The sequence below is a fragment of the Ciconia boyciana genome, chromosome 4 (assembly GCF_034638445.1).
Source record: "Ciconia boyciana chromosome 4, ASM3463844v1, whole genome shotgun sequence".
In the NCBI taxonomy this organism is placed as follows: domain Eukaryota; kingdom Metazoa; phylum Chordata; class Aves; order Ciconiiformes; family Ciconiidae; genus Ciconia; species Ciconia boyciana.
This window is the reverse complement of record NC_132937.1, coordinates 41314371-41330550: the sequence shown is the minus strand read 5'-3', so window position 1 is coordinate 41330550 and position 16180 is coordinate 41314371. Positions and strand designations below refer to the sequence as shown.

The window sequence follows — 16180 nt, the reverse complement described above, 5'->3', positions numbered from 1 at the left end:
CGAGAGTAATGAAGGAACTGGCAGATGTGCTCACCAAGCCCCTTTCCATCATTTAGCAGCAGTCCTGGCTAACTGGAGAGGTCCCAGCTGACTGGAGATTAGCAAATGTGACACCCATCTACAAGAAGGGCCGGAAGGAGGATGCAGGAAACTACAGGCCTGTCAGCCTGACCTTGGTACTGGGGAAGCTGATGGAGCAGATCATCCTGAGTGCTATCACATGGCATGTAGAGAATAACCAAGGGATCAACCCCAGCCAGCATGGGTTTAGGAAAGGCAGGTCCTGCTTGACCAACCTGATCTCCTTCTATGACAAGGTGACCCGCCTAGTAGATGAGGAAAAGGCTGTGGATGTTGTCTATCTAGACTTCAGTAAAGCCTTTGACATGGTTTCCCACAGCATTCTCCTGGAGAAACTGGCTGCTCATGGCTTGGACAGGTGTACTCTTCGCTGGGTAAAGAACTGGCTGGATGGCTGGGCCCAAAGAGTGGTGGTGAATGGAGTTAACTCCAGTTGGCAGCGAGTCACGAGGGGTGTTCCCCAGGGCTCTGTGCTGGGGCCAGTCCTGTTTAATATCTTTATCAATTATCTGGATGAGGGGATTGAGTGCACCCTCCAGTAAGTTTGCAGATGACACCAAGTTGTGCAGGAGTGTTGATCTGCTGGAGGGGAGGAAGGCTCTACAGAGGGATCTGGACAGGCTGGATCGATGGGCCGAGGTCAATTGTATGAGGTGTAACAAGGCCAAGTGCAAGGTCCTGCACTTGGGTCACAACAACCCCATGCAACGCTACAGGCTTGGGGAAGAGTGGCTGGAAAGCTGCCCGGCAGAGAAGGACCTGGGGGTGTTGTTGCCAGCCGGCTGAATATGAGTCAGCAGTGTGCCCAGGTGGCCAAGAAGGCCAATAGCATCCTGGCCTGTATCAAAAATAGTGTGGCCAGCAGGACTAGGGAAGTGATCGTGCCCCTGTACTCGGCCCTGGTGAGGCTGCACCTCGAATACTGTGCTCAGTTTTGGGCCCCTCACTACAAGAGAGACATTGAGGTGCTGGACCGTGTCCAGAGAAGGGCAACAAAGCTGGTGAAGGGTCTAGAGCACAAGTCTGATGAGGAGCGGCTGAGGAAACTAGGGTTGTTTTAGCCTGGAGAAAAGGAGGCTGAAGGGAGACCTTATCACTCTCTACAACTACCTGAAAGGAGGTTGTAGCGAGGTGGGGGTCGGTCTCTTCTCCCAGGTAACAAGTGATAGGACAAGAGGAAATGGCCTCAAGTTGCGCATGGGGAGGTTTAGACTGGATATTAGGAAATTTTACTTCACTGAAAGGGTTGTCAAGCATTGGAACAGGCTGCCCAGGAAAGTGGTTGAGTCGCCATCCCTGGAGGCATTTAAAAGACGTTTGGATGAGGTGCTGAGGGACATGATATAGTGGTGGTCTTGGCAGTGTTAGGTTTACTGTTGGACTCAATGATCTTAAAGGTCTTTTCCAACCTATACGATTCTGTGATTCTGTGATTTCCTCAATGCTTTCCACATTAAGAGAGGTCTATGCATTTTCTTTACTTGCTTTTTGACTCCTCTCCTGAGAGTCAATGGCAAGACGAGGTTCTCAAGGTGAAACCAGACATTTCCTAGTGCTGGGTCCCCCAATTACAAAAATCTCTCAGGCTAGAATGCAGACTACAAACACTGTAATGAAACTCTGCAAGAAGGCTTCTAAAATTCCAGCAAAGCCAGGACAGCTCCAAACAAGACATCATATCACCAACGGTAACACCGGTAAAATGCTTTGGCAACATTTATTTTGTCAAGTAGATGTACATTACACAAATCCCTATTAGAAACTCTCTATTAACCCATTCTAGAAGCCACCAGGAAAATTACGTTAAACAATTTGCAACTTGATCATTGTAGCATACTCTTAGAGCATTTTATCATCATAAGAATCAATATCTGAAAAGCGATAAGAGTTTTCCTCTGACCTTTAGAACAAAGGAGAATGCAAGCAAGAAATAGGTCTGTTTTAATAAAGCTTGTTCTAAAACTGGGGAAGAGCATCACTCTTTGGCCAACCAATGCACTTTCCAGTAGGGGTTTGAAACCAGTCTCAAAATCCATTGTCAGACACTAGGCCTTTCCCAGACTGTGCTACTTTTCACTTCAGATAAATCCCACCGAGCTTCCCAAGAAAAAAAATTGAAGACAATCATTTGTATTTTTTCCACAAATTAATCTAATTTTGTTTAGGTTTGGATCCCAAGCAAAAAAGGTTTAAATAACAAGTCAATGAAGGCTAGGAGGAGAAAGGCATAGGGGAAATAAGCGCTATTACTAATGCTTGTACTTACTTTTTGTTTTGAATGGGCGGCAGACCCAAAACAGAGTGCTAATATTGTGATTCTTATTCATGGCAGTCAGTCAGCAGAGTAGGGCACTCTGTACTTTACCATGAGCTGGGCTATGCTGACACAGAACATCCAATAGCCACCTTTATTCTTTGTTCTTTACAGACATCTATATTTTATTCAGTTTTTATCTTGCTCAAACATCTGAAAGAAAGTCTATGATATTTTGGCACAGAAGCTAGAGGAGAGGCAATCCTACTCTTTACGACAACAAAATCTTGTACTAAGCGCTTCCTTCAGCTGTAAGATTCTGCGTGACTGACAAGAAAGCAGAGTAAATTAACCCAGCATCAGGGCCAGTGTCTGTACTGTAAGAATTCGCTTAACATTCCATTATTTCTCTTACATGATTAGCCTTCAGAAATATTTAAAATAATGTTGGAGGGCCTGTGTAGTAGCTAATTAGGCAGTCGACATGATCAAAATTGCCAATGAAAGCATGAGCATGTGTGATGCTGGAATGATCTCTCCTCCCATCCTTACCCCAAACAGGAGCCTTGAGGGCATCACAGATTTCACAACACACTGAAATTAAGGCAAGCATAGCAGACTTGTCTAGAACTCCAGTTCTTCTTTTCATAGTACATCCATATATACTTTTAAACACAGAAATGGCATATAATATGCTTTCTATAGAAATAAAAATAGCCATGGCTTATGCAAAAAGATGGTAACAGATAAACCTCTTAACTGGGAATAACACTAACCTTTATGCAGAGAGATACTACCAGGAGATTAGCAGTTACCAACAAGAATGCCAACTGCAACAAAATATCCGGAAAATAACAACTGTACTTTTAATACTGTGCTTCTTAAAATGCTTCTAAAAACAAAAGTTGGGCATACTTTACAAGAATGCAATGAGGCTTTTTCATTTCAAAAAGCAAATGGAACATCAATATTTCTTATAGAAAAAAAAATTATCCCAAAACTCAGTCTGCTTTCTTTGAGGGATTAGGGTGCCACTGCATTAAACCATCACACAATAAAACAGTCCCTGCCCACAATGAGTTAAGTCAGCAACTCTCCCTGGATTCCTCCATTTAACAAAAAAATTAAATAATCCCTTCAGACTATCAACTCCTTTTTCTTGCCCCTATGGTACTCCTACACTTTTTCCTCCTACAGTTTCATTCATAATTGTATACATTTTTCCCCTTTTACATTTTCTTTAATAATTCCTTGAATTTATACAGATCTACACTTTTCCTCGCTGTTACGTGATTTGAATTTTAGTATTACACATAAAACTTGAGCTGAAATGCATTATTGATTTTCACACTGCATTCATTTCTGCCTTCAAGTTTAATGCTCCAAGCAGTGACTTTCCTTTTTGGGAGAACTGATTCATGGGGGACAGAGAGGAAGACTTCGCCTCAACCCCACCTCATCCCTTCCATCGTAATTCAGCATTTTGGCTCATATACAGCACAAACACTGCCAGTGTCCAGGGTAATCTCCATCTAACAACAGACCATTGCCACGCTGGTAGTAATTTTCTTATTGCTTTCATCAGCTATTGATACAGACGAGTCATCTACTGATAAGGTCCCCTACTGCTGTCCCATTCAATCCCAAGACGGTCTTTGACTTCCTCCCATGCCTTCTGCAGAGGCTTTGCTGGCATCTCTGCTACCTTTCCTGTGCCTGAAACTATCAAGACACCCTAAAGTCACAACATTGTTTGTTACCAGTGGCATCTCTTCCCACATATGAATGCAATCCTCATTAGTCCAGCACATTTATCAAGATGCATTTCGATGAAAGGTGACTTAAGTTGATTACGTAATGGTAATAAGTTAGCGTTATTTAATGGTACTACATAATCATTGGTGGACTCGGGGAATACATCACTAGAGTTCAGTGTCATCTTCCCCTTGAACTTGCCTCTCATATGTCTAGCTTCCTTTATAATGGATATTTGCAGAAAGTCCAAACGGAGTCTTTGTTACTTCTTACTTCTATTGCATCCAGTGCGTGCATACTTGTTGTATGCCTTACTGTGTAAGGCCAAAAGGGACTAAAAAACCACATACACTTCCTCAAAGATCAGTCACAGAAGGTGGGCTTTGCTCTATTCTAATAATAAAAACCTTTCCTCCTGCTAAAGTATTACTCTTCTCCTCCTCTCCCTCTCAAATCCATATCCCAATGGGATGGCTGAGAATTACTAAATGAGCTTAAATCTAATATCTATAAATCTTCCATTTTCAGTCATAATTTAGAAATTACTTGTCTCAAATCTTCAGCCGTCTGATGTTTTAACAATTGTGTATGATGGAGAAAACCTTCTGGCATCCAAGTAAGTTTTTGCCTTTACAAAATGACTTAGGACAGTGTAGATTGCATTGCTGGAAAGTCTGTTTTGTAGTTAGTCAAAATGTAAAGATAAATACAAAGGAAGCAGCTTGAAAGTTTTTGATGGAAATATTTTTTTAATGAAAATATTGAAAGCAGTTCTCCATTACACAACTGTAAATGGAAGACAGGTATGTACCTTGCTAAAATGGAAGCGTACGGATTTGGGCTGACAGTAAATATGGACACAATTAGTCCAAAGCGGAAGTTGTGCATACAATTACAGTGTACCACAGACTGAACTGAAGCAAGTGTCAATGTGTTTCTGTCAGGTGCTGTGGAATAGCAGCCTTCAAAATAGCCTCTTGCCATCCTGACATCTCTAAGGCGAGGGCCAAGAAATACTTATTTCACTTAATTGCTTTGATAAATCAATTATACATATTTATGACATAAGTGCAGATTATTTAAAAACAATTTAGAAAGCTAGATTCTTCTCCCCCACTGATTTCAAGTAAAAAAATAACTGATCTTATCTCAAGAACTGACTTCTGTGGTCAAGTCAGATTCACCAAGCACACTTTGAAGTGGGTTGCTCACTCCACACCTCTCTTTGGGAAGCCTTATGAGCATGAGCTACCTCAAAGCAACAGGAACAAGCCATGGTTGAAGACAAAACTGGACCCTACTGCAGATCGCTCTGGGTCAGAAATGCACTGAAAGAAAACACAGTTGGGTACTTCTCCCTGTTCCCACTCCTGCTTTTCTCCCAAAAGAAGACAGAACAGTTCATTGACAAGTCTCACTGCGAATGGGGGAAAGACTGAAGCCGCTCCCCGCCACCTTGGCTCCCCAGCAGCAGTGGCAGCCCCCACACATTGCAGAGCAGCCATGGCCACGTGCAAACGGCCTGGGCAGCGGGAGCAGCCGAAAGTGGAAACCAAAGCTGGAGGCAACGTACCATCACTTTCACTCCCACAGATACACGAAGCCTCACTACAGCTTCAGAAACCTGCCAGGTGAAAGGCGAAGAGCCTCGCACATTAGTATTTCACCATCAAGTTAGGGCACTCTGCTCTATTGCTTCAAATTTAACTGTTGTAGACAGCCCAGTGGTAGGAAATGATGTGGAGGCTGTAAATTTTAGGGTCTAATCTCACATCAGTGGGGGGGGAATTAAAGCACATAATTCCCATTAGCAGTAATTGGAAAGTAAAAGAATAGTGGATGGATTTAAAGCCATCATTAGGAAACTTCTCAATATTTTGCCTTATTTTACTGTGGCTGCATCAACAAACTTTACTTAAATTTCAAATGACTACCAGCAGGCAAAAAAGAGTTACCATTTTATTCATGCCTCATTTATTGCCCACAACTTAAGAAAATTAGCATGTTTTGCATATTACTCAGCTGCACATGATTGAAGTTAATGGACAATGCCAATTTCCCAGTTTGATGCAAGACATGAAAATTTTCTTTCAACCAATCTGTCCACTAAACATAACATTACTCAGTTAAGCCTATAATTACAACTGCCTCAATTATAATTTCTTTTGTTACTGTAAAAGAAGCCCTTGTAAAAAATCCTATTAGACTCATTATAGATTTTTCACTTTTTGATGCACTACAAAATCTCCTTAAAATGCTCCATCTTGGTTTCACTTTCTAAAATTAGATGTAGTAGTATCTGGTCATGCATGAAATAAATGTAGGTCACCAAAGGCAAAACTTTGGGGTAAGATTATGATCTTAAAAGCGCAATAGATCTGTTTTCAAATTTCATCAATATTGGCAAAACTGGAACTAGAAAAGGTCACATCCAGTTTTGGACCAGAAACTAACAGGATGCAGGTTTAGATCTGTATCCAAAATATATATAAAAAAACCAAGCTTCCATTAACTGCAAAGGGATTCAGAATCAAGACTGTTTATAAGTCAATTACCAAGAATGAGTCATCACATACAGTAAGCTTTTCTTCCAGAAATAAGTATAATTTCCATGCTTGTAACAAATTTCTCTCACTGAAAGACACTTAAAAGACAATACAGAATTTCACTCATATGGAAATTACTCCAAGTTCCTCTACTAACAGATACTCACTGAAGTTACATTTATATTTTGATGATTTGCATTTATATTTTGATGATTTTAATTTGGGGGGGGAATATTAAGTTTTCCATACCAAAAATGTCTCCCACTATAGCAGTGTTAGCCAGCCAGTGACACTGATATCTACATGATAAAAAAAAAAAAAGGACAACATAGAGCCTGAAGATATAATTTACAACTCGACTTCCCCACCTCCCAACTCTATTGAAATACAACTCAGCAAAATAATTAGCTGGAGATATCTTATTTATCAGTGAGCTCAGAGATGGGCACATTCTGCTGCTTCCTTTTCTTTATCTTACCAACAAACAGAGCATTTTTACTGTGCTTCTAACATGTAGCTCCAAAACCTAGAGACTGCCGGTCCATTCTACAACACAACCCTAATACACAGATATTCCTGCATCCCTTTCACCCTTTTTTCCACCTGTTCTAGAAACATTTGAAGGTCCAGTTCTGAAACTCTGATAATAGGAGAAAAAAAACAGAAATTTAAGCTTCAGACTGAACTCATGATGCTACCAAAAGCACATTAAACTGGACTACATCTAAGTGATGATGAGACAGTTGTATTGCTCCTTCTGATATAGAGTCAATTTTGCAAAAACAAGAATACTGCACACCAAGAGCTCAGAGATAGCTCTTATCTGCAACTCTAAATACTGGGATACTCGCAAACAAGTTGTGCCTAGAATACACATGCTTTAATTTTAAGAGCTTCAGAAAATTCCCCATTGCTCAGTTCAACCACTACATGAATAGCTACACTTCAGCCAGCTGCCAATATTCTTGGCTTCCAAATGTCTACCATCTCAACATTCGCTTTTTCGCTACCTGCTTCATAGAAATTATGGCAAGATACGAAACAAACTGCTTCCATGGCACTATGAAGAACATGTCCAGTGACTCCATAACAAATGACAAGCATGAAGTGATGTGTCACCACACTGCTTTCTCTACAGTCCCTACTATGACCCCTATTTTTATTTCAGGTATATGTTGCTACGCCATGTAATTAAATAAATTATTTGTAACTACATGCTAATAGTCATTTTTCAAAAGGTGAAAAGTTTCCTAATAGAAAAGCCTGCCCCTTTTTTCACTGGGGGGGCGCGGGGAATCAATAAACTCTTTTGCATTCAAGTCTTCAACCTTCATTCTAAGGATTAAGCATAGAAAGTCCTTTTCCCTCAAACATTTCTCAAGCTGTACATTCAACTTACATTAAAGCATCTGTCTTGGGCCAAACAGGTACAATTTCCCTCCACAGGTGGTCAGACCATTGGCTTCACAACACCCACTCAAGAGAGTCCATAGGTGAAAAAGGAAGGCTTAAGTCTCTAGGAGGACAGTCTTTTTGTGCGATTATCATTTACTCATAAACACACTGCTGAGACAGTTTTGCACTAACGAGCTCAGGTACTAGCAACAATAGGACTGCAGCCTCACAGAGCTCAGATTTAGGTAATCAGCTGATTAAACCCAAGCATTTAACTAAGTCCAGGCAAGTTTTCATGTGTGCTTCTACAGTTACACTGCTAAGCATACTTGAGCCAGCTAATTCAACAGCTCTTGGGGTATTTCTTAAGGAGCTACAACTCAAACTTCAGAAATTTAATATGCATATTCATTTTCTCCACATTTTATTTTTCCACTATGACAAATGACTCTTAACAACTTTCAAGCTGTTTTTATAAGTGTCCCAAAGAGGGTTAAACTCTACTTCTCCACCCTTCAAAACAGGCAACTTGCAAATGTATCTGCTAATTAGGCACTCTACTGCTACAGTTTGCTTTGATCTCAACAACAATAAAACTTCTCCTGTTCTGATGATACAAGCACGATTAAGCAGCAATCGAGGAGTTAAAGGCAAAATAATGAGACAGGAATACAATATCTTCTGTTCTCATCTCAGACTATTAGAAGATGCAGACTCCAGACATGTCAAAGAATATGGAAATTATCTTGCTAGACACACAGGGAAGTAAAAATCAACTCAACTATGCAGGTTGATTGAAGCCTTAAATGATGAAGGTAACTGACAATGACAAATATAACCTACTGTCATCTCAGCCACCAGTGCACCAAGAACCATTTAAAAATGCATATTTCATAGCAGAATATATTTACTTCATCTGTAGAAGACAGCTTTGTACTGCACACTTAAAAAGCATTTTCTCAGGTGTGTAATTATAGAATAGCTTGCTTCTATCTCTTTCTAATAATTCTGGAAGAAGTTTAACACATGGTACGGTGCTTTAAGGAAGGCAGTGAAGACTCCAGGACATGCTCTGGGTAGGCAGTGCTACTGAATGAAGCATGTTGTGCCTGTCCTCATGCACACCTGGCTGTTGAATCTTCCCACCTTTTGTACCCAGGAACCAAGTGGTGTTAGCACAGGTGCTGGGCTGCTACCCTCCCTCCACTACTGTCGGGGAGAGCCCTCAGGCAGCTGCAGCTGATACCACTTTCTAAAGCAAGTAGGTCCAGTCCTGGGATGCATCACAAAGATGAAAGCAATTTTGAAACATACTTCTGCTCCAACACACAAGGGGAAGAAAATGCAGGAAGTAAAATTTCCTACAAAAAGGAACATCTGATAGAGCTTCGGCGCTGGCAGCCATCCTTGCCCCGCATCCTGCAGCACCCCAGCTTCTGGAGCCGGAGATGGGCCAAAGCCCACCAAGCTGTATCCCCAGAGACAGCTATGGAATCACAGGGCTCTTTATGGAGTCATGCATGCATAATTAATTAGTCCCATAACTGGAAGTCAGGAAACAGTTTTGATATTGTACAGAGGAAACAGGGAACACTTCCCCTTATCTACACCAACTGGCCATCATTAATAAAAATAATCTTGTAAAAATGTTGCCACTAAAATAATTACATCATAGTTATGATAAGCAGTTGTACGGAATGGGAAGGTACCATTTCCAAAGAGGTTTCAAGGTACAAGTCACATGATTTTATGCCCAACTTCATCCATCTACCATGTTGTATCACGTATTTGACACTGTAAGGCTTAATGAGCTAATCTGCATTTTCAACAATATTAATGAAAAAAAAATTTATACAGCATAATGTTTGTGAAAACTCTGGATTTCTACCACTGCTAACTGCTCCCCTGCATGAACAGGAAAAACCTCCCCTTCCAAGTCCTGCCAGCACATGCAAACCCATGCATAAGAGAACAGCTTGTTCTTCATGGCCCATAAAGCTGTTGATCTTTCTGCTAATTAGCGTCTGTAGAGTGATGAATCTCTGATGCAAAAACCAGACTGAGAATCCCCAAATTCATTTCAAATCAACCACAGATTAGTTATATGGGAATAGCAATAATTGCTGAGCATATCTGGATGACTGATGACAGAGGTAGAAAGCTGATCAAAGCAGGAATACTAGAGAAGAAAAAAAATATATACATCCCAAGACTTCTTAGTTTTTAGTTCTTCACTAATGAAGTTACCTCATGATCTAAAGTGCTTTAGGATCTTTGAATTAAAGATGCTACAAAATGAAATCTGTACGTGTTATGTCACCAGTATTTGTATAGGACCAATTTAAGGTTAGCAAGATAACAGCCCTACCACAATTAGAGACAATTAGCCCAGCAGGAAGTCTGTTTGCAGGCAGTTATTGATGAGATAACAGGAGGCAAGATAAGAAGTTCCAACTATAGGTAACAAAATGTGAGTTTTTTGTTCATATCTAACTGCAGAGCTTATCAGTACAGTATAGAGACAACTGAGCTAGCTGCAGCGCTCTACAAAATACAAACTCTTCCCAGCAATATGCTCTCATACCGTTCAGAAGTAGAAAGGGAGATAGCAATCTCCAAATGCTGCACCAGACCATCTGAGGAGACTGAACAAAGCTGCACCGCACACTGTGGTGCAAACTGAGGAGCAGCAATGGGACACAAAAGCAAGGCCAATTCGATTTGCTTGTCCCAGTGATTTGCCAGGTTAACCTCCTCCACAGTAAAAGCTCATTTAATTTCTCAGCCTTTCACATTACTTTCTGCCATGAATTCTATTTAAGCATCTCTGAACAAAGCAAAATAAAATCTGTAGACAATTTAAGCCAAAAACCCTCTGACTGTAGACAGCCCTTTGAAGTTTGTGGAGATCAAGAAAACCAGCCAATACAGAAAATCAGCTTTTTAATTAAACATCTTTTCTCCTGATTAGAAACAAGTTTTAAAGCCCTAGTCTGTGCACTGTTAGGAATCCTTAAGAAGGAAATCTAAGGCTAGGAGGAGAGGCATTTAAATACACCTGTGCACACAGAAGTCTATTGTCCCAAGAGGAACAGAGCTGACCTCACCTGACCACACTTTGCTCTCAGTCTGTCCAGCACTCCAATGCCCCTGCACACAGAAAGCACCAGCATCTTTGTGAAGCAATGATCTTTTCCCTCTGTATTTGACCTAGGGCTATTAAACAAGTAGCTCTAGCTCATCTTTGAGACCAGGCTTATTCTGCAGCTGAACAAACTGCGTAAGGATTGTGTTTTACACCATCTGTGGTACAAGCAGAACTTTTAAAGCTTCAGTTTACTTCCACGGTAAAGGATGTCGCAAGCGCTGCTACAGGAACACATGCACACAGGCAAGAGGGAAGCTGGAGCAGAAGTTACAATGCAGGAGCAGAAGAGGAGAAAGGCAAACACTGATTATTTTATAAGTGGTTTTGCTACCCAAAACTTTATAACCCTTTGGAAACATGGTATTTTAAATTAAAAGAGGAACTGGTCATAAACTACTTCCAAATACTTTTACTCTGAAGTTGTTTTGCCTCATGAATGCTTATGTTTAGCAACCCCCATTATGAAATATTATTTTTCATCCTTTCTTTCTGTTTAGCAGTACTGCTAGCACTTCACAACAATAACTATTAAAGTAGATTTGCTAGTCTAACAGCAGGCCACATCCAATAAAGTCTTTTCATTCCAAATTCAGTCTCTCTGTCTCCAAAAGTCTTCCTCCTCCCCCTCCTTGGGGATGAAGATTAAGGAAAGCAATACTGTCACAACAATTAGTCTGAAGTGACTTTTCCAAAATATAATAGCATGGTGTCTCCAGGAAGCAGTATTCATTTCTTTTATTGGCCAAACTTCATTTAATATCAGTGGTTCCCTAGCGATTTTCAACACAAAGCAATAGTAGATTTATTCTCAAAAACATTGATTTAATTTTCTTCAACTCCGAAGAGCATTCTTTGCTATCACTGAAAACATGTGGTTGCTAGACTGCTTAAAACTGGGCAATTCAGGAAAAAAAAAAATCTGGGTTCTAGTTTCCCTGAAGCTGTGTAGAACTAAGTTCAGTTTCTACCCCACCTCTCCAAGTTTCCAAACCTCCTCTCCCTTGTGTTGATTTCCCACTGGAAAAACCTATACATCATTCTCAATTTTTCTCATATTCCTATATAAAGAGTTTTGTTATTTACTTTAGCCAATTCAGAGTAGTAGGTTCTCAGTAACTGTAATCCTTCAGGTTTTGTAAGTCTCTTCCAATATATTGCAACAATACAGATTTTATTTCTTCTTTATGTCATGCATAACATTATTCCCTCTTGTAAAGCCTAATAAACTCATTTATTTGGTATCTATTCCCAGAGATAAAAACACTATCTATTTACCTCTATTAGTATTCAGCCCCGCAGGATTTGAACTATCTGGTTTTATACAAACAAATTAATTTTTTATTTTTGTTTTTATCCTTAATACTACTTATGTTGTATGGCTCAATAATATTATGTTTTTAACAGCAAAGGGAAAGTCAAAGTAACACACAAAGCACAATTCACTTATTTTCTAACATTTGTAGGGAGCAACAAGCATCAGCATAGGAATACTCTGCAAATTTATAAGCTAGGAGTCTTCTCTCTTGCTTTACTTACTCCCACTTAATGTATTTCTAGTTTAGCAAAGGTAACATTTTTGAACAACAGAAATAGAGACTGTACCTTAAACAATTTCAAAAATACCTTTCTGAACTATTTTCCAATGGACTGATACCCATTGTTAAGTTAAAAGAGTATCAAAAGCAACAGAACAGAAGTAAGACTAAAGGAAGATAGTAATCGGTGTAAAGTGATTTTAAAGATCAAGTACTTTTCCAAATTACAGGTCTCCAAATGTTTTGGGTTTTTTTTCCCCCCTTATGGACCATGAATATCTTTTCAGAAACATTAAGACTCAAACAGAAATTAGGGAGGGAATGTGCGAACATAGAAGTAAACCCAAACCAAACACATGTCAGCTCATTCATTTTAATGGAAGGCCTTCTCATCCCCCCCCCCACCCCCCCGCTTTTTTTTTTTTTAAATGATACTGTGATTCTTGTAGTTTCAAACCAGAACAGTGAGTCACTTTAATGCTTAAGCATTAAAGAAACTAAAAAAAAAAAACCCACCCAAACCTTAAGTATGTGAAAAAAGGTAGGTAAATACAAATCCAAGGTAACACTGAAATGATTAACTTCATCTTACTGAGCATTTGAAACAATTCTAGAGAACTATTTCCTATCTGCAGCGGTTTCTTTAAAATCAATTTTTTTGAAAAATCCCAAAAGAATATTAAGAACCTTCTGTCATCAGAATGACTTTGATTAAATTAATCAGAATCATGAAAGCTGTTAAGATATTTAAACTATTTTAAGATACCAAAGCCTTAGGGTATTCAGGTTCATTTAAAGTGCATTAGTAATAAAGCAGTTTAACATCATTGCACGCTATATTCCTAAATCCTGACATGAAACCCTGCACAACATATTGCAAGCAGACAAAAAGCATATCCATTTCCCTTTATAAAGGCCTCAAGCAATAATTCAAGCATAGAAATAAAGACCAGAGACTACAGCAGCAGAGCACATTTGCTTCGTTTGTTTTTGATTAGGCTGCCTTCTCCCTCTTTATCTGGAGGGCTTATACAGGAAAGTTCAATTTTTAAAGACCACCACCGTACTTTAAAGGTAAACAAAAACAAAACTAAAAACCCACACCAACTCCTACTGAAATAATAAATAGTGTGCTAGCAATTTTTAGTTTCAGTAAAATACTAGTTTGGTCTACACTTCAAGTTTTTAGAGTAGTAACACTCCAGAGAAGCCAGAGTTCACTGATATGGTTAGCAAAATTGACACTTCAGACCACTGTTAGTCACTTGACTTCCACGAAAGCCCATACAGATCACAAATACTCTGATATTGTTCCTGAAATCTTCATAATAGAACTCTTGATAAAAATGAAGTTGCAAGGGAAACGCTAAATCTTACCCTAGTGATAGTAAAAATAACAGCAATGATTATGTGCTGATGTGACACAAGACGATCTTGTAGTAGTATCTGTCTTTCCTTCACATAAAGTACGAGACAACTTAATTTTTTAAGTAACTTAAGTAAAAAAAAAAATTATTTGTCACTCATTAGAAGCATTGTAGGTGATTCTAACCTACTGATTACAGACAAAGAGAAGTATTGTAATAGCTTCTTGGAGCTTCTTCCAGTGTAAGGACAGGGAGAGGGGTGGGAAGGAAGAGAGAAAAGCAAATACCTTAAAAGCACTTCCCAGACACTTATGGCAGAAGCATCAGCTCTATCCCCTGTGGCACCATTTTTCACCCCCAAGCAAAAATGCCTCTGAGCAATGTATAGAAGTCAGAGACAGAAGACACTAACATCTCAAGTAAATGCCATTTCAACTTTCTCTAACCTGAATTTCACCTGTTCAATTTTGATATCAATCAACATCATTTAAACAGATAAAACAAGATGTTGAGTCTCAAATTTATCCCTTCCACTAAATTCACCTAAATCTATTGTCCCTCTCACCAAGTACTTAATATCCTGTTCTTCACAACAAGTTCTTCAAACTGTTAGAAATTGTGCACTTCAGGAATATATTTAATTGCCGAGTTCTAGTGAATTTAGAAATTCTTTTTCTTGAAATACACAAAGCAAGTGACAGTTAACTTGTCCCAGTGTTTTCACATTCATCTCACTCCACACTCAAAAACAATCAGTCTTCAGTGACCGCTGCACCTGTACAGCTCCCAGGACACAATCACGATTTCAGCATCTGGCTTCTTCCACAGACACTATCAGGGCAGGGAGGGCCTGAGCCCTCCTCAAGCGTCCTGCTACTTCTGCATGGCTCCACGGAGGAGAAGTTGCAGTCCACAGCCAGTAGCTAGCTGGTAATGCCCCTCCTTCCCTGGGAGGACTCCACCAGATAAATGAGACCAAATTGCTTTTTCTTTAATGAAATCAAGTCTAAAGGGACCATCTGTGCACTTCAGCTCCTTGAGGAAACAAGATGTATGTTACCCCATGGATGAATGCACGTAAGCACATCTCAAACAACCCTTAAGCCACCAAACTAAGTCAGCAAGATAAATGCCATATGCCTGAAAATTTCAAGAAACAGGTCATTTTCAGGCTGTGCTTGGCCACCTAGTAGCACCCCACACAGGTAGAACCTCAGACATGAACTCAACCTGCTGACAAATTGGGGAACCCATGTGGAACAGACTATGGAAACTCCAGGTGGAGCTCACACACACCCCCCGAAGAGTTCACCACAAGGCAAACACCAGGGGTCAAGGTGCCATCAGTTCCACAGCCACTAAACCTCCAGGTGACATTACACACACCCCAAACTCACCGGTCAGAGCTCCTCCAAGGCTTCCTCTTCTGAACTGTCTCCCATCTTCACTCAGCTGCCTCTTAAATTTAGAAGACTTTCCAGGGCCAGAAGAGACTTCAGGACTGCTGCATTTTCGAAAAGGCATAGGTGGGGGGGACAATATGTGATCAAGCTGCAAAGAAACAGAGAAAAAAAAATGCATATATACTGTTATAATGAAAAAAATTTGAAAACAAAATCTAAGTTACCTTTGCCTAAAGATTATGACAGCATTTGGGAAACAAAAAAAAGTGTTTACAAAGATCTTAAGGTAATTAAATTGCTAACTGAAACCAAAAATTTTGCAAGTGCCAGATTTGTGGCTGGCTGTGTAAGAAAGCCATCCTCATCCTGTACCACTCACACCACCTCTGACCACACTCTCACACAGGGAGCATTTTTTGCAGTGGTCCGGTCTCAAGGTACAAGGGATCAGACTTCAACTTACTCGACCTTCCATAAAGCAGTCTTTTTGCAGCTGTGAACCATCTGACCTTGCAATCTATGCGATGTTCTCTTGCCAACGTTTTTGCCTGGCAATCTCTCTCCAGCTTCATGTGAGCAGTCACTAGATGGCACTGTACTACCAACAAAATGCAAACCACTGCCCAGTCCAGGGAAACACTGACAAATCGATTTATCAATGCCAGTGCAAAAAAAATATTAAGTTATCTTGTTTAT

General features: G+C 40.0%; 1 protein-coding gene across 2 annotated transcripts in view; it reads right to left on the bottom strand.

Annotated features, from left to right (window-relative positions):
- The window catches only part of MAST4 (microtubule associated serine/threonine kinase family member 4), a 306287-nt gene that overhangs the window by 226402 nt on the left and 63705 nt on the right, over positions 1 to 16180 (bottom strand). For both annotated transcript variants that reach the window (XM_072858736.1, XM_072858737.1), the window contains exon 2: positions 15479 to 15632. In XM_072858736.1, the coding sequence (XP_072714837.1) occupies positions 15479 to 15605 (127 nt within the window). In that variant the 5' untranslated portion in view covers positions 15606 to 15632. The remainder of the gene's footprint in view (positions 1 to 15478; positions 15633 to 16180) is intronic.